We start from the raw sequence: 24,026 nt of genomic DNA on the forward strand, positions 1-24,026 counted from the left end.
CTGCCCTCACTTTCCTAACCAAAATTGTCATCAACAAATCCGATGGTTCCGTGTACTTAGACACACCCACCCTTAGCTTTCCTCAGACGTGATATTGGCACGTGCGCCGAAAGCGCGCCGCGCGGGCCATTCGAAAGTGGCAGTGACTGGTGGAGTGACAAGTGCGGAACAAGTGGCCATTTTTGTGTCCAATGGGGAAAAAGGATGCAACCGCCAGGAAAGATAAGGAGGTAGAGGAAACCGTGAGAGGCGGGAGTGAAGTGGAGTTGGTTGCTGAGCCGACACACGTCAGCCCCAGAAGCATGAAGAAAGCGAGCCCGCCTAAAGAGGGGTCCTCCTACTCCACACTGAACGCGGAGAACCTACGGACGGAAGAAACGACGGAGGAAGAGGAAACCCCGCCAACGAAGTGCCCCGCGCGAAGAAAAGGAAGGCCGGCGGATCCCCCGAGCTCCCCACGGACCTAGCCGAAGAGATGCTAATATCTACTACGGCAGACATAGGAGCGCAACTGATCCGTCGAGCCTCCGAGGTGACCAAGGTTGCCGAGACATCTCGCAATCTCAAAGGCACACAGGGGAAAACGCTGAAAGAAGCGGCAAGGACCATTGCTGCTGGCATAACAGAGATGGTGAGAAGAATAGACCCCACCTCTGGTGCCCTCGCTATAATGCAAGGACGCATAGCGGCACTAGAGGCGGAGAACGAGGCGCTCCAAAAATAGCTGGCCTTAGGCCCCACCGCAGAGAAGAGCAGTGAGACAGCGCGTCTCGCCATAGTCGAACGCAAGATGGAGGAGATAGGACCCTCGCTGCGCCGGTTGGAAGAACGCCTTCAAGACATAGAAAGAACGATAGATAGAGCCTGGAGTTTCAAACGCTCCAGCGACCAAAGGAGGTCAAGCGGTTGCCACGGAATGGAAGACCGTTGAAAGGAAAAATAGAAAGAAGAAGGAGGCAGAGAAGAAACAACCGACGAAGCTAACTCCCGGGATAGAGGCGAAGAGCCTAAGGAAAGCCCCAGAGGGACGATCGGAGAACGCGCGAGAAGGGGGAGGCAAGCTGCCCCCCCCCACATACATCACGAACATCGGTGGTAACGATCACGCTGAGGGACAAATCGGGCCAATCCTACGCAAAGGTGTTGGCCGCGGCCAGGGATAGCGTCTCCCTGGACGGAGTCAGCATCAACGATGTGAGGATGCGAAAGACCATTACCGGAGGCGTCATTCTGGAGGTCCTGGAGGACCAGGAGAGGGAGAAGGCCGCTGCGCTCGCAGCACGGCTGACCCGGGCCTTAGGTTCGAACAAGGACTGCGTGGCGACACCCTTCCGAGCCGCGGAAGCAAGGGTGACTAAGATAGACATGTCGGCCACTAAGGAAAAAATCAAGAACACCCTGGCGAAGGAGAGCGGTTGCAAGCCGGAGGACGTCCGATTGGGAGAAATCCGCCCCACCCGAAACGGCCTTGGATTTGTGTGGATACGAGGCCCGGCCGGTGCAGTGAGGATACTGGCCCAGGCTAGCAAAGTCGCCATAGGTTGGTCGACAGCGAAGGTCGAAATCATCGAGCGCAGACCTTTAGAGTGTTACAGGTGCCTGGAGATTGGGCACGTAAGCAAGACCTGCACCTCCAAGGAGGACAAGGGGCACCTATGCTATAGATGCGGCAAACCAGGACACCAAGCGAAAGCATGCAAGGCCGCGAGCCCGAAATGCCTGCTCTGCGAGGCGCTTGGAGCACCAACTTTACACAGGATGGGTGGATCGGCCTGCGCCCCCCCCCCCCCCCCCCCCAAGAAAGGAACAAGAGGAGCCACCCGCGGATCCACAGCCGCGAGTGACAACGAGAAAGGCTCGCCGCCGCAAGGCGACCCTAAGCCAGTGAACAAAGAATCTGGCACGGAGGAAGCCATGGAAGTGACGGCACTAGGTGACTGAAATGCGCATCCTCCAGACTAACCTGGAAAGGTCAAGACGAGCGCAAGGCCTGCTCTACTGAACCATTCGGGAGAGCACGGTCGCCCCAGCGGTGTTGGCAGAACCATACAGAGTTCTGGATGCTCCGGAATGGGCCAGAGATACAGACGAAATGGTTGCTGTCGCCTGGACATCAACGCCGTAAACGTTCGCCCACAGAGCCCTGCTGGAGCGCGACAACGGATACGTCGCGTGGGCAGGGATGATGGTGGTGGGTGTGTACGTGTCACCCAACAGCGGATGGGCAGCGTTCGAGGAATTCCTGGACGGAGTTGGCGACTGCGTCAGGCGACGACTTCACCGGCAAGTGCTTGTCCTGGGAGACTTCAACGCGCACTCCACGGAATGGGGGAAACCCAGGATCAATGCGCGCGGCCGCGCGCTGTCAGACTGGGCCGCGGGACTGGGACTCCTGTTGGTGAACAGGAGCTCGACCAGTACCTGCGTGGCGTTGGGAGGGAACTCCATCGTCGACATTACATGGGCCTCCCCCGATGCATTCAGGCGGATTTCAGGCTGGAGAGTGGCCGAGACACTTTCGGACCACCTCTACATATTCATGGAGGTGGACACACTCGGACCTGGAACGGCGACTGCGGGCGATGGTCGCGGCCTGCCGAGAACAGGACACGCGCGCTCATCGCCAAGATGGAAGGTAAAGGAGATGAACGGAGATCTACTCCGGGCGGCCGCTATAGCAACAGCTTGGAGCTGGGAGGCCTCGACGACGATGACCGAAACAGGCGTGGAAGAGGAGGCCGAGAACTTTCGCCGAGCCATGACAGCAATCTGCGTCGCATCCATGCCACGCAGCCACACCGGGCACGGTGCGAAGCGGAGCAGTCTACTGGTGGAACCACGACATTGCGGAGCTGAGGACGAGATGCGTCCAGGCCCGAAGACGGTACCTGAGGGCCCGCCGCTGGCGACGACGCAACGAGGAAAAGGTCTCCTTTCGCTACCGAGCGTACCGCGTGCTACGGCTCTCGCTACAAAAGGAAATCAAGAACGTGAAGGACCGTGCCTGGTCCGAACTAGTTGAAGCAGTCGAGTCTGACCCATGGGGAAGGCCATACAGGACAGTGACGCGAAAACTTCGCGTGAACGGCCCCCTGGCAACGATGGAGATGGAACCTGCGCTGCTGCTGCGAATCATCGGGACGCTTTTCCCCCAGCAAAAAGACAATGCGGCAGAACAGTCGCGGAAAAGGACACGGCCGATGGAATGGAGGGACGACAGGGAAGTCACGGAGAAAGAGATGTGGGAGGCGACCAGAAGAATGGCCACCTGCGACGTGGCGCCGGGCCCGGACGGAATCACGGGACAGATCTGGGGGGAAGTGATGGGGGTCATGGCCCCCAGACTTCGGCGCTTCTACACAAGATGCCTGAGAGAGGGAGTTTACCCCCGGGCATGGCGGACGACGAGGCTGCTCTTGCTCCGTAAACAGGGCCGACCGACGACTTTGCCGTCGGTGTACTGGCCGATATGCCTGCTAGACGAGGTCGGCAAATTCCTTGAGAGGGCGGTCGCCACCTGCTTGGAGCGACACATGGCGGAACAGGTGCCAGGTTGGCACGAAAGCCGGTTACCAGAAGGGACGGGACACTCGACGATTGACGCGGTCAGACGCGTGCGGGCGCTCACTGAGGACATGGCTTCCCGGAACGGCGTGGCGCTGGCGGTTTCTTTGGACATCGTCAATGCGTTCAACTCCATGCCCTGGGACAGGATAGTGGCGGCTCTGGAGCACTTCAAGGTTCCCAGCTATCTCGTCCGCCTTCCCGCAGGGAGGACTTACTTATGTAAGTCTATGGGGGCTGGCAAACCCACTTTCCCGCAGCCAGGGAGGACCGTCGGGACAAGCGTCCCGCTTACGTGAGTCTTCTATGTACACCGCAAGGAAGGTCGCTGGGAGTATAGGCGAGAGGCTCGTCTATGCTCTCTCTACGTGGCCTTGGGTAGTAGCGCACCCACGATCCTGATACCAAGGATAGGATCGTCGGGATAAGTTCCCGGGTACTTTGTACCTTGAAGCCCACGCTTACGTGAGTCCTATCTGGATCTGTCGAGTACGGTTAGCAGGTCGCCGGGCGGTAGTGACGTGGCGGTACATCCACACGATAGTCCCACCAATGACTTAGGATGGTACCACGGGCGGTCGAGTGTAAGCCCGGAGGGAGTAGCGACCGCTCTACTCGGCCAATTATGTGTTTGGACTCGTGGTTGCAGTGGTTGATGGCCAAGATGCTGGCAAAGGGCCTATTTAAGGGGTAATGGCTCGCCCCAAATATCCTTCGGCGGGTGAGCAGCGTCCCACCTGCTCCCGAACCGTCCTGGTGAAACGGTAGGGCTTAGAATCGCTCCGTTCGACCTGTAACGAGCGAAGGCCCCTGCAGGCTTAACTAATCAAGGTAGCAAGGCACAAGGTGCCTTGCGCGCTGGTTGGGCGTATCCCAACCCCTATGGCCCTAGGGATGTATAGCGCTAAATATACGCTCAGGAAAGAACCCGAAACCAAAGATGAGAATACCTCGTCCGTCTGATCCGAACCTACCTCGATAACAGGTGGATATGCTACGCCAGCAAGGAAGGGGAGGAAAGGTGACCCGCCGAGCGCGGCGTCCCGCAGAGCTCGGTGTTGGGTTCGATCCTGTGGAACGTTGCGTACGACGAGGTACTGCGATGCTCGCTGCCCCCAGGCGCGGCCATGATGTACTATGCGGACGACACTCTGATCCTGGTCGGGGTCGTAGTTGGCATGAGACGCTGTGCATCGGCGAAATCGCAACGGCCAACGGCTCGGAGTGGACTCCTGCGAAGTCGGAAGCCATCTGGTTTTACGACAAGAAGAGGCGAGGAACTTCACCACCCGGCCTATGCATAAACATGGCAGGCGAAACCGTTGGGTGGAATCGCAGATGAAATATCTGGGTCTCGTTATTGACAGCCAGTGGACGTTCGAGCCGCACTTGGACTCCCTGATCCCGAAGGTGTCGGTGGCTGCCAATGTCTTGTGCGGCCTGGTACCGAACATCGGCGGGGCGGAAGTTGCGGTGCGCCGACTATACGAGGGCGTCGTTCGGTCCCGAGTGATGTACGGGGCCCCGGTATGGGCGGACGATCTGATGGCGAGTCGTCGCAGCATCCTGCTCCTGAGGGGGCCGCACAGGGTAACCGCCATCAGAATCATTAGGGGATACCGGACGGTGTCCCACGCGTCGGCGACCGTTCTAGCCCCCCCCCCCCAGTGGGGGCTACGGGCGCTGGCGCTCAAAAGGAGATACGCCCACTGGAGAGTATGGGATCCGAGAGAAGATCTGACCGAGCCGGCGGCCCCAAACGACCTAGGAACCGCCGAGGAGGAAGCGTGGGTCTAGTGGCGATCCCAGCTGATCAACGAGGGAGGCGAACATCGAGGCGCGGAGGCGGCCCTCCCAAACTGGGAGACATAGAGAAGCCGCCGCGACCTCCCGCTCACATTCAGGATGACCCACGTGCTTACTGGGTACGGCGTGTTCGGCGAGTTCCTGAGGAAAATCGGACGGGAGACGATAGACATTTGTCACCACTGCGGAGAGGGCAGGGACATTGTGCAGCACACGCTGGAGCTCCGGCGTGGGAGCTGCCCCGCTACAATCTGCGGCACACCATAGGAGAAAGATTGACCTCCTCAGCGATTGTAGAAGCGATGTTGAGAGGGTCACAGGAATACGAGGCTGTCCGCCTCTTCTGCGAGCGAGTTATGCTTGCGAAGGAGCGAACAGAAAGGGAGAGAAAGAAAAACCTTCACACTTGTAGGATAAGACGATGGAGAAGAATGGCATAAGAGGTTCCTGGAGCACTCCTGTCATACGCGTAGGATGGTCATCGTGGAGTTTCAGTCGGTAGGAGTCCGATACTATTCTGCTGTTACTGCTGCTGTAAAAAAAGAAAGCTTTCCTCAAACACAGTATCGCCAGTAAAACTTCACTTATTCTGTATCCTTAGAATAGTCAACATATCCTTACCGATTTTTACCCTTAGACCAGTCGCGTACTTAACGTATCAGTGTAACTAGGTTTTACATAAAGTTGTTGAAATGAATTGTGATTTATGCGTGTTAATTCAGTGTGTATTCCATTGTGACTGCTGAATTCATAATAAAGTTTAATAAAAGCAAAATTGATTGTTGTGTTACGACTCACCTATTTTATTTTATCATCCAAAACTCAACATTACGTGACACTAGCGTACGGATCGGGACCAACTCATATTATATTCCTACTAGTACCTACACTAATATACTAAAATATATTTCCTACTTTACAATTTATCCACGCGTTTCCCTGTTTATATATCAAATAGCCTCAACAGTACAATATACAGGGTGGTTGGTAACTGGTGCTACAAGCGGAAAGGGGGTGATTCTACGCGAAAAAAAGAAGTCGAAAAAATAGAATAAAAAGTTTTCGTTTGAGGCTTTATTTTCGAGAAAATCGACTTTGAATTTTTGCTCGGTACGCATGCACTTTATCACGTCTCGTTATAACGAATCTCACTGTAGATTTTTAAAAAGATTAAAAAAAAAAATTTTTTTTTTAATTTTTATTCTATATTTACGCCTTCTTTTTTCGCGTAGAAGCATCCCGTTTCCGCTTGTACCACCAGTTACCAACCACCCAGTATAATGTTACATAGTATTACGTTATATTCTATTACGTTATATAGTATTACGGTATATAGTATTACGTTATACAGTATTACGTTATGTAGTACTACGCTATACAATATAACTTTATATAGTATTAGGCTATATACTATTACGATATAACGTATTACGTTATACAGTATAAAGTTGCGACGCATTATGTTATACAGTATTACGTTATAACGGAATGTAGTATTACGTATTATAGTATTACCGTATAACGTATTACGGTACATATTATTACGTTATATAGTATTTCAGTATAACGTATTACGGTATATAGTATTACGTTATACAGTATTACGACATACAGTATTACGGTATATAGTGTTACGTTATATACTATTACGCAATATATTATTTCGTTATACAGTATTAACGTAAAACGTATTACGGTATATATTATTACCGTACAACGCATTACGCTATACAGTATTACGGTATAGAGTATTACGTTATAGTTTTACGCTATAACGTGTTACGGTATACAGTGTTACGTAATATAGTTTTGCGGTATACACTATTACGTTATATAGTTTTGCGTTACAACGTATTACAGTATATAGTATTACGTTACATAGTATTTCCGAATAACCTATTACGGTATATAGTATTACGTAATATAGTATTACGGTTTATAGTACTACGTTACATAGATTACCGTCATAACATATTACGGTATATAGTATTATCGCATAACGTATTACTTTAAATACTATTACGTTAATAAGTTTTACGTCATATAGTATTAAGTTATGTAGTATTACCTGATATCGTTTTGCGTTATGTGGTATTACGTTATATAGTTTTACGTTATAACGTATAGCGGTATATAGTGATACGGAATATAGTATTACGGTATGTAGGATTACGTTATATGGTTTCATGTTATAATGTATTACGGTATACAGTAATACGGAGTATAGTGTTACACTATATAGTTTTACGCTATAACGGATTGCGGTATATAGTATTACGGAGTATAGTATTATGGTATATAGTATTATGTTATATAGTTATACGTTATAACGTATTACTTTATGTAGTATTACCCGATATACTTTTACATTATAACGTATAGCGGTATATAGAATTGCGTTATATAGTACTACGTTATAACGTACTACGGCATACACTATTATGGAGTATAGCATCACGTTATAACGTATTACGGTATATAGTTTTAAGTTATATAGCTTTACGGAGTATAGTATTACGGTACATAGTATTACGATATACAGTTTTACATTATTACGTATTACGGTATATAGTATTTCGATGTATGGTATGACGTTTTACATCATGTTACAGTATATAATGTAACGGTATATCGTATTACGGTTTATAGTATTACGTTATATAGTATTACGTTATAAAGTGTTACGGTATACGGTATTTCGTTATATGGTTTTACCTTATAACGTATTACGGTATGTAGTATTAAGTAATACAGTATAACCGCACAACGTATTACTTTATCTACTATTACGTAGTATAGTATTACGCTATACAATATTACGCTGTAATGTATTACAGTATTTACGTATAACGTATAACGTATAATGTATACAGTATTTCGATGTATGGTGTTACGGTGTATAGCATTACTTTATACAGTTTTACGTTGTAACGTTTTACGGTATATAGTGTTACGTCAAACAGTATTACGTTATATCGTGCTACGGTATATAGTATTACGTTATACAGTATAATGTTATATCGTGTTACGGAAATATAGTATTACTTTATATAGTGTTACGTTATATAGTATTACGTTATGTAGTATTACGTTGTACAGTACTACGTTATATAGTTTTATGTAATATAGTATTACCGCACAACGTATTACCATATCTACTATTACGTAATATAGTATTACGATATACAGTATTGCGCTGTAACGTATTGCGGTATATAATACTACTTTATATACTATTTCCGTATAAGGTATCACGGTACATAGTATTACCTTATAACGTATTACGGTATATACTGTAACGTTATATTGTTTCACGTTATATCGTATTACGGTATATAGTATTACTGTTTATCGCATTACGGTTTATGGTATTACGTTATATAGTTTTATGCTCCAACGTAGTACGGTATGTAGTATTTCATTCTATGGTTTACGGTATGCAGTAATACCTTATGATATACAGTACTACGTTATATCCCATTACGGTATATAGTTTTACGTTATAACGTATTACGGTATACAGTATTTCGTTGTATGGTATTCCGTTATATGGCATCGCGTTATATAGTATTTCCGTACAACCTATGGCAGAATATAATATTACCGTATACGTATTACAGTATACACTATTGCCATATTACGTATAACGTTTTACAGTATTACGTTATAACGTATTAAGGTATATAGTATTACGTTATATAGTATTACCTTGTATAGTTTTACGTTATAACGTATAACTGCAGATAGTATTACGTAATATAGTGTTGCGGTTTATATTATTGCGCTATAATATTTTACCTTAAAACGAATTACGGTACATAGTATTACGATATGCAGTATTACGTTATATCGTAACGGTATATAGTATTACGTTGTATAGTATTTCCGTGTAACATATTGCGGTATGTAGTATTATCGCACAACGTATTACCTTATCTACTATTACGTAATATAGTATTACGCTATATAGTATTATGCTATAACGTATTTCGGTATATAGTATTCCGTTGTATGGTATTAGGGTATATAGTATTACGAAATACAGTATGTCATTATAACGTAGTACGTTATATGCTATTGCGTTATGATGTTTTACGGTATTTCGTTATAACGTAATACGGTATATAGTATAACGTTATATGGTATTACCGTAAACGTATTACGGAATATAATATTACGTTATAGTGTTATGGTATATATTATTGCGATATATAGTGTTACTGTATATTGTATTACGTTATATATTATTATCGTATATAGTATTACGATGTACAGTATTATGTTGTAACGTAGCACGTTATATGCTATTGCGTTATAATGTATTACGTTGTATAGTATTACGTTATATAGAATAACATTATAACGTATGATGTTATATATTATTATGTTTTGCATTATTACTTTATAATGTATTACGTTATATAGTATTATGGTTTGCATTATTACTTTATAATGTATTACGCCATACATTGTTACGTTTTAATGTATTACGATATAGTGAATTACGTTATGTAGTATCACGTTACATAGTTTTACGTTATATAGTATTATGTTATATAGGATTACGTTATAACCTATTACGTTAAATAGTATTACGTTATAATGTATTATGTTATGTAGTGTTACGTTATATTGTATTGCGTAATATATTGTAACGTTATATGGTATTACGTTATATAGTATTACGTTATATTATATCATTACACGTTATATTTTATTACGTTATAATTTATTACCTTATATACTATTACGTTCTATTATATTTCGTATTGTATCACTATATATTATACTAATTACCACTTGCTTCCATTCAAATGTGTTTCGCGTTAAACGCGGATAAAGAAATTACGTTTGATGAATCAGTCGTGGTTCAGGCAATGCGAGATCTATCGAGCCGAGTGTCGATTCTAATTTCTCTGGTTTTTCATTCAGAAAGTGTCGACTGGCATTAACTACCTGATAGCTTCATTATCTACTTTGGAATATCTCTATTCCTACGAGAACTGTATTGGATGCTGTATCAGCTGTTAGTGCATATGTTTTGCCGGGGATCTATTGTACTCGAGTTTCACCTACGAAACGTTGTTTGAAGATGATGTTATTTACGTAATTTACTGCGAATCAAGCTACTGCAGAATACTATAAGCTGTAGATAGCGGATTAATTGCTTTATTACTATTCAGGATATAAATTCGTTACTTCTTCAACTACGAAGCTTTATTGATCCTCTTAACGTAATGTACGTTTGGTTCGTCAGTGGAAACGAATAATCCTTCTCGATCATTTCAACAGCATTTTATTTGGATCAATCAAAGCTCATGTTTGCCGTCAACATTCATATCGATAATCGGATATGTTCTACGTGAGATTTCTATCAGATGTAGCAAAGTGCAAAGGGCTTAGATTTATCTTTTATTGCCACACAAATCCTGTGACATGCGTTGTCTCACGAGGCGTATAATAGAAGGAAATAATAACATCATCGCAAGAGCAAATATTTAACCGTTACGATAGAAACACTGAGATATCTAAATATTATGCAAGGGAGGAAAATATTCTGCTATATTCTTCTTCTTCGATGAAAGTACACGACGAAGAAATCTGACAACTGTAACTACTAGTTTTACGATGTTTCGGGCAGACGACGAAAATAGGAAATGAAAATCCCACTGTTCGATGTCGTGCGTTGAAAAATTGATTTCAGATCGCAATTTTTCATAGACACCAGTCACATCTAGAGGAACAGGTCATTATTTATTGATGGTGCTGAGGGATATATGAATCCGCATTAGTAGTCTGCCAACAGCATATCGCTGATCCTACGATTCAGGACGACTCATACGGTTTACCGCAATGCTTCAAAATTCTCTCGATAGTAGCCTTGTAATCGATGAGGCGTAGTTCTCTACTCGAACTTGTGGTTTTGGAATACACCAATTTCTATGGAATATTGACGTGACCATGCGAATGAACTTCTCCATTCATTGAGGTAGATTGCTAGTTAAAAATATATTCGATGATCGGGTGTTGTTATCATTGGATGTAAGTTGGAGTCTCTTATAGAATAACTATGCCTATGATGACAGCATTTCGTGATGCGAAGGAAGATATAATCGAAATTTTGCAGGACTGACAGGAAAAATGTTTACTCCTCCCTTTTAGAATACCGTGCGAATCCTATAAATCTTTGTCCTCCTTTTTTCATTAAATATAAAGACATAGAAATTTGAACAAGTAGACGCCGCTATCTGTTCTACTTTTGAAATCACAAAAGCATAGGAACTTGTGGAATCTATAGACTTCGCGTAAAATTCTTAAATCGATCAAAATTTTAATTTAAGCCACACGAATTCAGGCATCGAGACCCCGCGATGAAGTTGCCCCTCCCCAAACATACTAAACGTATTGTTTCTAAGGATCCGGGGAATCTGTTGCACTATAAATGCGACATTAATATTCAGTGGCTCTGATGCTTATTCAATCGTATATTATATTTCCTCGTCGCAACTGTACAAGGCTAATCTCAGCAACTGCAATAACTCGGCTCGACTGTCTCGTCTGCGGTTGAGCCACTTTTGTTCGTGTAGCGAACAATAGACGAAAGCTCGAAGACTGAATGTTAACCAACACTAATGACGTCTTCCATTCTTCTCTTTCCTTTTTTTTTTTTTCATACGCGAGTTAGCTTGATTAAAGTGATCATCGAAAGCCTAGCTTAATGCTATCAGAGAACAGCTACATCTCATGGCCCTCCTTTTCAGAACATTTGTTTCCTTAGGAAATGATTTGACTCTGACGATCAGACATTTGCCAATCATTAGTCCCTTTCCCGAACGTCGTATCGTTAAGTTGCTCATCTATTGGATTTCCGCATGGATATTACATTGGGCTAATGATGCATCGCTCCGGGATACCCAGAGCAATGGAACATGTGTCGTTCTTGTTTGATCGTCTATCATTTCAGCGAATGCAAACCAATGATGCGCTGGGAATCTCCCGGATCATGTACAAACAAATTGCCTCTATAGGTTGCGCTAACTATTGTCGAATCACGCGTAAACTGAAGTTTTCTTGTAAATTGAACGCTCCATGTATTTCAGCTTCATAATCCTTGAACAACGTGCTTTTTCCAATTTCGATCAGGGAAGGAGAAGCAATATTGAAACTCGAAGTAATCAGGGCACAAGTTTGATTAAAAAAGTACGAGTATAGAAGGATAAGGCATACGCGAATGTGTAATTTTTAAAGTGTAACCTGAAACGAAGTTTCATTAATATGGAATAGAATTTAATACGGTCCTTGTTAACTTGCAATTTATAAAATTTCGCTAATATTGTTAATTCGATTACAAGTTCAATTAAGCGAAACGACGAGTTCGTTTAAGTTTAACTGATTAATTATTACTTAAATTAAGAGGACGGAAGAGGTGAAAATGTTTAAAAATCATAAGCGACAAATTGCTGTTAATTAAAATTTGTCTTCCGCTGAAGATTAAATAAAGGATGAAAATAAATGTCTGAAATAAAGTATGACAGTCAGTAATGAAACATTAGTTCAAGGATCCGCGCGTCGTTAATTATTGACCTGTACTACTTCATTTACCAGGAATTCCCTACGAATCATTTTTTTATTACGGGGATTAGAATTTCATCGTATATTCTTCGTTCGGCAGTGGCCCTTGGAAAGTGGTAAAAAGGTATCCCTCGCGAAATATTAAGCTAGAATTGCGACATTATTCCAGAAACCACGGAGAAATGGAACTGTCATTCGTGTTTAAGAGTCCATCGCGTTGGCTGCAATCGTGGAACGTTGGCGTGTAATAAACGTACCTCTCAAGTTTTATTCCACCACCTCTTTTGTCAAACCAAACTTGCAACTCAAATTCTGGAATTTACAACGTTTCCTTTGTTAAGAAGATCAAATTATAGCCTCTCAACATGGTACTTTCACACTTAGGTACTTACACTTTCGAGTTAAAATGAAATTATATTTCGTCGTGAAGTCTGCAGTACCGAGAAACTATTTTCATTAAAATCATTAAAAGATAGATCATCTTAAAATGGATATAGAACAGACAAAATGAGATAGAAACTTTTTATTCTAAAGTCATAACAAATAATACTGACAAAATTATGGTTATAAATTAAAAACGAGGCAAAAGACTGAGCTAAAACATATATAAAATCTTGATTCTCGTGAATAACAGGATCTAAAAATTACAGGATAAAGGAAGATCATCGCCTAGAATAGGTGAACAAGAGAAATGATTACAAAATCCAATTTCTTCTTTGTATTACATGAGCGCCTTTATTGATATATGTACTTTACAATTTGTATCAGGACAACTCTCCACGAAATCTCGAGTGTTCTTAAACCTAGAACTCTTAAAATCTACGACGATCCACTGGAAAAGAAAGGAAAATCTCATATCGTCGTTTAAGTTACTTTCAAAATGTGTATTTTTTTGCGCGCTTGGCTCGCGGATGGGCAGGGGCTTATCTACCACGATCCGCGAATTTTCAGCAAAGCTTCCTCTCGAAATTACGTAACTTAAAAGTTTTATAATAATTTAAACATCGACATCTTTCTATCAGCCGCGTCGTTAAGCTCTTTCGTTCCTTTCTTTTTAAATTCTTCTTTACAGAACAAACGATAAGCTGTTTCTTTGTCCTCTAAATCTAGATTAGTAACTATCGTCGAACCTATTCATCACTTAATGTTACTATTTATACTCGTACTCTCGTTATTACCTTACAAGCGTTGCTATGTACAAAGTTTGTTCACAGTGTAAGCGTAAACTTCGCACGCTGTTTACGTCTATATAAAACATTTATTACCATCAGCACACGAGAAAAAAACATGCTTAATTACGAATCTATGGAACATTCGATACGATAGGATTGCTCCAAAAATCGAGCAACGTCACGCGATCGACACAGTCATCGAGTTTGTTAATTAGGAAGATTGAAGATACATCGCTGTTGTAATTGTTTCGCAAAACGGACGTCACGCTTAAACGACACGAATGCACGTTCCAGTTCACATGATAACTATCCTGTATAATATCGAATATCGAATACCGGCGATATCCTTTAATTTCGATGTAAAATCGGCGCAATTAGTGCTTGTTACAGAACGACGAATCCGGCGTCGAAATATTTGTGACCTGAAACAGTAATAATACAACAACAAGAAGCAAGGAAATTAACAAAATTGCTACAACTGCGAGTATTGTTGAATCTAATAGCAGAGTAATTGCTTCTCAAAATAAAAATATGTCCTGCCACTTGTAAATTAACTGCGTGAAAGTTAACTTTGCAAATCTTCTGCCATATACACTGCTAAAAATTGTTACTCCGCACTCTTCGTTAATTTTTGTATAGGCGATTGCCTTTTACTTCGTTTCACGACGCAGTCCATTCTATTTGATATAAAAATCATAAAGATATCATAAAGCAATTTAATCTGCATAATGTATCCATTAGCGTGAAATAAGGATCGAAGGAGAGCCGCGAGGACTACGAATATCCAGTTTCGATGAGAAAAGGGAAACGATTGTGAAATTTTTAAGCGACCATCTTCGCAGACGTGTTCAGTAAAGTAGTTCGTAAGCGACGACGAAAGTGGGCAGACTCGATGAAGGGTACACAGATCGATGACGGGAAAGTGCAAGAAAGACAAGCCAAGAGAGAGAAGAGCTAAAGATACGAAAAAAAAAAAGAAAAAAGGAAAGTGGAGGCAAGCGTACGATACGACAGAGATGAGGAGGCAAAAAGAGAATGGCAGCCCTCTTTTACTTGACGAGTGAAGTTTCCACCGGTTTCACAGCTCGGCCTACTTTGGTAAGCCTCCTAACCCAGAATTATAACGTGGAAACATTGCGAGAATTTCGGTCGGATGGTACGAGAACGTCACGTTATTCGCGGCCAAGCTCTAAACATTTCTTTAATTAATATTGGATGGCGATGGATTTCTGAGTGACGTAGGACCATCAACTAAGACACTTTGATAACATATTTCATATCAATTTCGAAGAAATACGTGTCCATAAAGACGGATAGGGGAAGAATCGTTTCTGAGGTATCCAGCGGTTCTTAATCCCAACGAGGGGAGTATCTTTACGATCCTCGTGACAATATGTCATGTTGTCTAGGTTAATTGCTCATGATAAATGTATAAAGTTTTCTATGGATGACTTTTTTACGCATGTTTGGAAGGAATTAATCGATAAAGTAGTTTAGGAATGAAAAGATTTTTTAATTGTCGGTTATGAAGAAAATGGAAAATATTTTTATTCCGCATTTCTCGTCGAGTAGTCTGTTTTAATTATTCTTAGTTGGTCGTCATTTAGAGCTCTCTAATCGTAGTATTTAAAGTTACAGAAGGGATTGGTTAATAGAGATTTTATTTGTCGCGAAACTTTTAATCAAGGACTCCAGGAAAGTAACTTAAATACAGAAACAATGTTACCCGGAAATTGGAAAGGCAAGTTGAGCGTCTTAATCTATTTTTAGGTGTCGTCGATGACTCATTGTATGGGCAACCTAAGTACAAGTACTTTCCATTAAGCGTCACCCTAGTTTTCCCCATTCGACGTTAATTCCATGTGAATTCGTGTACTCTTCTTACGATCACGACCACCTCGGTGCGTTCCCTTCCCACCGACTCTATTTGCTCCAAACAAAGACGCTTTCACAGATGAAGTCTCATGATGCTCAGGAAGGAACTATAAGTAATTCGAGACTATTCCACTCTGGAGAGCGAGGCTACCTTTTATCACTTGCTCGTCACGTTTTTGCTAAAGACAGATTTATTTGCGTAGAGGAAGAAATATCAAAACAAAAATTCATTAAGCCTTGTTCTCAAAATATTTTCATATAAATTGTTTAAAAAATTTGGAATATTTAGAAACAAAGCTTTTTTCTATATGATATATTACTTGATATTGATGATTTTAATAAAAGTTTAATTTAATATTAATTATTTCTATCATGAAATTGTAGGAAATTATTCTAGTAAAAATTAGTTTAATATTAATTATTTCTATTATGAAATTGTAGGAAATTGTAGAATCGCTTAACACCTTTTGCTTCGTAATTCGCATTCGCAAGCTGAATTCGAGTGATATACGATGCCCATGGAGCTTGACAGCGACATAGGTTGGTAAAACTGATAATACGTAGCTATAAGATAAATCAGTATCTACATAAAGCCAAAGATGTACAGTAGCAGACTGCATTGATACTAGGAAATGACGTTTGCGTGATACCACAAGTACGTGAATTATAGGCCATTCATTCATCTACGGAAATATGATTTATCATTGATAAGTACATGCCCACCTCATTAGTATATACACGTTCCATTGCTTCTATAATGTAATCGAATTTCGACCTGTAGTCTTGCAAAATTTGGCGTGGAAATAATTTTTCGTTAGGTAAAAACTCGTACAGACCAGTGAACTGTAAAAAACCAATATCGTATTTCCCGTAACATTACTATAACACCACATATACGGATCGAAAAAATATCACAAATGTTCGTTTTCAAGAACTGGAAATATTTTTCATCGATCATTATAGACCACTTGTATTATATTTGTTATATTTTAGCTCGTTCTTATAAAATCAAACGCGGTTGAATTATTTATACATCTTGTGAATGTTTTGATTCCCAACGATCAAATTGCTTCTACACGTTACGAATTTTCAGACTGCCAACCGGAAAGCTCTCGAAACAGTTCCCCGTAGTAATATTACACCAACTGCTTGCGCAACCGTACACAGAAACATTTTCTTATCAGTGCAAGGAGAATGGTCCCATCCAGAGATATTGAGATTGTCTCGATAGCGAAATAACCATTACCAATCGGCATAGTATTTCGAAGAAATTTTAAAACAAGAGGCAAAAATCTACGTAATCCTATTATTATATTATAGTATTATTCGCTAATCTTGTTCCGATAGCCAAGAGTGCGCCGTTGTAAATCTATAAAATTCTCTTTGAAAAATTGCAAATTGTTCATTTTGGCTACTCTGAGTTGAGGAGAGAGTTTGCCTGGATCTTGTTAGCGAATTATACGCTTTATAGAGCATGTACGCGCATACTCCGTAATATTCTCCGATAATTTAAACGCATACATAACATAAGCACGGGCAAAAACGTGCATGAAATATAACATTCTTCTGGCTTCCTTCTGCTTACAGCTTCCTATAAGTTTTATAAAATGAAAACGACGTCATTAAGGGAAACATTTATAAGCCTTATCTCTCTCTTTCTTTCTCTCTTTCCCTCTCTCTCTCTCTCTCCCTTCCTCTCTCTCTCTCTCTCTCTCTCTCTGAATGTTCAGCCAAGTTCCTAGGTTTAATTTATTCGTGTTACGTCACAGGAGAACGAGCATGTAGCTAAACTTATTGATATTGTATGTTAATAGCTAAGAATAGACGGAGTTTTTTTCACAAATAATACGTTTGGGGAAGATTAATGGGAGAGGACTGCAAATTTTTGTAAGCTTCCAGAATTTATTAAGAATAATACTATTAAAGACAGAATATATTTCAGCTTTTTCGTGAAACAAGAACATAACTTCCGATAAAAAATAAAATAATACTCACACAGATGTTACGACTATCAACGGATATGTTCTACAAATGCGCAACAAAATTTATGAAACATTTACGTCGTGATTATACTCAAGCAATTTCACGATGAACAGGCTTCTCATTTTTCCTTTTCTTCTTCAATTTCATCAACTGTAAGTTTTATTACATCGAGAAATTTCACTCTAAAAAATGGAACTAGGTAAGAATGGATCTTACGCTGTTCACGAGATTAATGACCAAGGGCTAAAATATGATCACGTTTAATCTCTTCTATGCACCTTTCTGTCCTTCGCTTTGTTCTCTGATCTTATTAATGAAAACATCCAATGGATCGAAATTGATTTCAAACCATTTTCCTACGCTGAGTCGTAATATCTGCAATTTAGAAGACAAACGCTCTCCTCGGTTTTCTCCAACATGTCGACAATGCTGCGTGAAATTGGAACAAACTTTCATCATATAAGAGTTATGTGGTGTCTTCAACCGACATTGCGAGGTAAAATCTTAGAAAATACTGTATATCAGATATCAGAAGATCTTCGGCATTGTTAAACGCAGTACTTCGAAACATTTAGAACGAACTTTGAAACAAATGTTTATAGAAACGCTCCTTTCCTTCTTCAAAAATGAATTCTTTTCCGACACAAAACAGAAGACGACGAAAGTTAGAAATCGACGAAGAACATACAACCAATTCGCAGCCCAAGAATGCAATGGAACATCCGTAAGTTGGTTTATTATTGCAGTTCCAATCAGCAAATGCTTCGTGGTCGTAATAGAAATAAACCATAAAAAGTAGGACGTTTGTTTTAGAAAACGATTTCGTATTGCTGCGTAATATGTTCACTACGTTTTGCACAACGCGGAGATTACACCGTAATTTTCTTTTACGACTTCCATGTTAACGGTGTTTTATAGATGCCATGGAAAAAATTAAACAACGCGAAAGATTGCTGACACCTGCTGGTTCAGTGTGCAAATCCGCGAGGATGAGGAACGTTGTTGTTAAAGCTTCGCCAAGAATTTGGGAATTTAGGGCGCCCGTAATATGTTTTTTCCCTTCTCTTCATTAATGCGTTTTACTCGACGCTCCGGACAATGTGCTTCCGAAATGTACGGAAATCAACAACAAAGACTACGAAAAACGGGAGAAAGCGCTGACTCACTCGACAAGACGGAAGTAGAGTATGGGAAATTTATGGAATTAGCGATCTTTTCTCTAGCGCTGCCATTTTTTGTTTGAAAGCTTTCAGTGAAAAAGCGTGTTGGAAGTTTGTAGAGTTACAATATTTACGATGATATTCCTAGTTCTAATTTCTACGACGCGCATCATATTACGAAATAGTCGCCAAGCTGATAATAAACTGAATACCAGTGACTGAACAGCAACTTTGATATAAGTTAAGAGATGTACAGGTGAAATTCCTGTAATTACAAAACTCAGAGAGTAAGTCATAAAGCGTTAATTTAATTGCTAGACCGCCTGTTCGTTAGGAAACTTTGGTAAGATGGAATAAAATCGAGATGCGAGATATATAAAGCTAACTGAAAATGAGAACGAAACACGTTGCTTCCTAAAACGTTTTTAACATTCTTTCACTATTAATGAACAGAATTTTTAACTTTTTGTAATTAATGAACAGAATTTTCTTTTTTAAAGTAACTGTTATAAAATGTTGCGTTACTAATTATAAAAAGTAACATGAAATAAAATTCTAAATTTATGGTTTTTATGTCGAATATTAGTACAATAGAACTTCGCTTATATAGGACAAATAGTTTATATGTCACCAACTACCTATTATTTTTCGTTCACATAACAGGGGCTCGTGTTCAGATGGATTGAACGAATGAATTGAAGCAGCAAAACTTCAGTTAATCGGGCATTAACTAAAATTTCGTTCGGATAAATGCAATTTGTATAAGTGGAGTTCTGCTATGCGACAAAATACGATGAAATTAAACGAGCAAACTCAATCGAGACTAATCGCGTTTGCCATTGATCGCTAGTTTGATGGATCGTGTTGACACAAAATTGATGAGCACCGCGAGAAAAGAGAAAATGATGCTGGTCAGTTGGTACATAGTTTCATAAACCGCAATCGATACTGTGTACACGTTAACGATATCCTCTAACAATATTGTTCTTTGCACGGAAGCGTAGAAGTAAACTATATGCCATATGTTACTAGTTTACGTCAAACGTAAATAAATCAGTGCATAAAACAAATTATGAACGCGAAATGGGATTTCTTCCGAACGTACTGACATTTTGTGCTTAATAAAATTTTGATCGTAATACGAGTTTATCACGATTGCAATGAGATGCCGTGAAAACAGATCACAGTTTTCGCAGCGCGACACGACGCATCGCATCGCATCGCGTTCAAATATCGATCCCATGTTGTATTTTATATCCTCTCATGCGGGTTTGATTAAAGCGCGTTGTCTATTTAGCTGTGTAATTTCGGCAAAGGCGTGAAGCTCATAAAATTCGAATGACCGAATCGTATAGCTTTATCGACAATTTGAAAGTGCTATAGCAATACACGAATCTCTTTTCGTCTCTCAACTATCGCGAGAATTTTATCCCTTACTATCGTCTGTGACATATAAACTACGATAGCATAATAATTCAAATCTCGGATTAGTATATACATACAGACTGCGGATATTTAGTTATAAATTCGTCTATTTCGCAATACAAATAAGTAGAATCTAAGTAGAAATTCATTTCTTTCGCTAAATATCGATTACTTTCCTTCGGATATTTCACTTTGTATATTTACATTTGATCGAGAATGATTGGGAAGTCAAGATATAATAGACTAATATAACAGTTTCTTCTGCTTCGTGAACAAAATTCATAAACGAAGTAGAAAAATAGGAGCGAACTCGTAGACAGGGATGTTCGCGCGAAATAAAAGATAGCTTGTACAAGTAAATGACCAAAATAAATGACTAAACACTCTGTAGGAGGTTCAGGCATTCGAGCAAATGACGTTTATATTTTTGTGCAAGGTAGGCGAACTATGCGATAACAATAATCCAAAGAACGGATACGGTGTAACACAAGCGTCGAGTTGGAATGTTCTATTACGGTTAAAGTTATTTTAAGAATTTATAAGATCAACAAATGTAGACAGAGATACGAATGTAGAAGTTCCAGCGCCCAACGATGATTTATACGATTTATCTATCTTTAACAACACTGAAAATCACTGATATAACAGGAAAATAGTTACGATACAGAGATTTACAACATCTTTCTCGCTTGAAACTAAAAGTGTAATAAATTCATTCACTTATGTACGTATCTCCAAGTATCTAAGTATTAATCTTTCGAAACGTCATATTAACTAAAATATGTAAATCAGATATTTATGTTCGTATGTCTTCTAAATTTCATTTTATTTAAAAACTGTACTTGTATGGGATGACCTAATATTTTATTCAGTTTAAGGCATATCGTTCATCAACCCGGTTTATAGACTAAACTAACCATTCGAATATAACCATTCAAAATAGACGCAAGGTTTTAACGTTTGTATTCGTTTCGAACGTAATATCAACCATAACTGTTGTTTGGAATTATCTAAATGTTGGTCCAACATTCCACGAGGTTCCGCAATTATTTATCTGAAAACGAAGCGGTTGAGAAGCATAGTGGCTAGCTATAGTCGTTTCTCGGGGAGGGGGGGGGGGCAGGATTATAGAACAGGCCAGTTATCTGTGGTAGTCGAAGCACGGCGATGGATAGATCCATAACGCGGCGAGTTTATGTTTCGCAGCAACAGCCTTCAAACTTCATCGGAATAAAAATGCACGAACGAAGAACGAGGGGATGCATGGACGAAAAAACTAAGCCGGATTTCCACATTAATTTGTCGAAACTGTGATATGCTTGGTGAATCGTTCCACGCAAAGCTATCACAGACCGACGTTATTCAGTCATAAACGTAATAATAGCTGTCGATTGCAGAGAAAAATCGTGCTGGTGCTTATGGTTCCGAGCAGGACTATGATTTACGGCATGTGCTCTGCTGAATTCGTTGATTTCGATTTGGAATCACGATATAATGTTCCGATTACGTAGAGAGAAGATATAACAGACTAGAATAAACGATAAGCTTGAATTCGATTTTAACACAATCAACGGAGTTTCAAAATTTCGAAGAATAGTTGACTGTTAATTTCATGTTTTCTTCGGCTACGATACGCGATTATCAGTTTTTCCGATACAACATTTTTGTATTAAATTCTCCTTTGTCCCTGTCAAAAGATAAACTTGAACAATGCACGGTAGATGGAAAGAATCTGCTTCTCCGGAAGGGAAGTAATAGTGTCTTTGATCGAGAGCGGCGAGATTTAATGGATTAAGAAATCCCTTCATTTCCTCATTTCATTTTCATCTTCCCTAAATCTCATTTGCGACAAAGGAAAAGACTCGCTTTAAAACTGAAGGGCTTAAACGTGCCGTGTACTAAAGCTTTACAAGTTCGCGCTATCGCTGACGATCCTTAAATCCTCAAACGAGACGAGACAAATCAACGGACGGAATAGCATTTGGACAAAATTTATGGGTAAACGCGTTTATGTATCGCGGTACGATATCCAGCATATTCAGAGTGTTTTATTAGCGCGCGAGCCGTGATGTTATACGAAAAGTTGCGCGACACGATAAAAATTTGTCTACTTTCGCACTTCTCAAGAGGAAATCAGCGAAAATAAGGCAACGTATATATATTCCCCTATGGTGTCACGCAATGATATTTGCAGCCAAATCCATGCCGTCTTATCACTTTCTGAGACAAATTTCTCCCAAGCAGCTAAAAATACCGATAGTGCGCCCCGAATGTCGCCATGCAACTTGACTCCAGCAGTGATTCCGCCTCTTTCGGGTTTCAAAGTGAAACAGTATTTTATAGACTAATAGCGCTCGTAGATCTCGAGAATGTCAAGGAATTTAGAAAAGTCAACACGTTACCTTGCCAAACAAGTTTAAATTGAAAAAGTATTCTATCGTAGGACGCGTGTTTAAAACCTCTTTCGGCGCTATTTTACGAAAAATCTGTACGAGATTTTTCGCCTGTTTTTACACATACGTTCGTTCGTATTGCGGTAACGTACACAAATTATTTTGGAGAGAAATAATCAGAATTGGTAGCAGTATAAATCCTCGAACGTACTCCTTTAGAAGAACAGACGTAGAATACAGAATACATTCTTAAATAAAAATCTTCGAAAGACAATTTGCGAAGATCACTACGACGTCTCGATAACGCGGTACAATTACAAGATCCTTCGACATAATATTGCTTGAGCGGAGCTCTGAAATTTGTTTCACAGATAAGTAAATCGAGTTGGTGCCGTAATCGTGGAAATAACTCGAGAGAAATTAAAGTGGCCGAGGATCTGATGTCGTCTACTCCGAGCAGTCTATTTATTTCTCCTTTCGTTTGCTCCGTTTCTTTTTTTCTTTCTCTTCCATTTCTTTTCTTAACTCGATCTCTCTTTGTCGACTTCATCGACTGCATTTTGCTCGAACATGAAAGGGAAACAGTCGCTACCTGTTCGGTGGAAATATTTAAACAATCGATGAAACCAGCGAAATGCGAATAATTCGTGCGATTAAACGGAAGTTACCGTCGTCTCAGTACTCAGATTTCTAACCACGAAATGTGTTTCAAAGGCTGGTAATTATGAAAATATGATGAGTCGTTTAATAAATTGAAGATTTTACCGCTTTTCCACTAAACGTTTTATTTCACCGAATAATATATTTTCACGAATGTTATAGTTTACAGTGATATTAGCACTCTGAAAATCCTGTATATGGCTTATACTTTTTCTAACTTTATCCTAATTTAGGAAACTATATATATTCAAATATATATATCCTCGTAAATTAGGATAATATAAACCAATTTTGCTTATTCCGGTGTGATCCTTGTGCAATTGAGTAGATGGCGAGCCAACTCTCGTAAATGTGATTTCGTTGATTCCTGAAATTCTGTACGACATTATCTAAAAATTTGCACGTTGTGTCTTTGG

At 40.6% G+C, this 24,026-nt stretch overlaps 2 protein-coding genes across 3 annotated transcripts in view; one reads left to right on the top strand and one right to left on the bottom strand.

Moving 5' to 3' along the window:
- Positions 1-24,026, bottom strand: part of LOC126873068 (allatostatin-A receptor) — a 44,567-nt gene that overhangs the window by 3,423 nt on the left and 17,118 nt on the right. Inside the window, exon 6 of one of the 2 annotated variants that reach the window (XM_050633562.1) lies at positions 13,651-14,536. The exons of the other annotated variant lie outside the window; for it this stretch is intronic. The gene's annotated coding sequence lies outside the window, so the exon portion shown is untranslated. Of the gene's footprint in view, positions 1-13,650; positions 14,537-24,026 lie in introns of those variants that run through there. 2 annotated transcript variants of the gene reach the window in all.
- On the top strand, positions 1,201-1,941 carry LOC126873430 (uncharacterized). Its single transcript, XM_050634272.1, has one exon. It carries the CDS (start codon positions 1,201-1,203, stop codon positions 1,939-1,941), a length of 741 nt encoding a protein of 246 aa, XP_050490229.1.

Source organism: Bombus huntii, chromosome 14, assembly GCF_024542735.1.
Source record: "Bombus huntii isolate Logan2020A chromosome 14, iyBomHunt1.1, whole genome shotgun sequence".
Lineage (NCBI taxonomy): Eukaryota > Metazoa > Arthropoda > Insecta > Hymenoptera > Apidae > Bombus > Bombus huntii.

Coding starts and splice junctions, on each gene's coding strand:
- LOC126873430 (XM_050634272.1), top strand. CDS start 1,201: ATGCGAAAGACCATTACCGGAGGCGTCATTCTGGAGGTCCTGGAGGAC.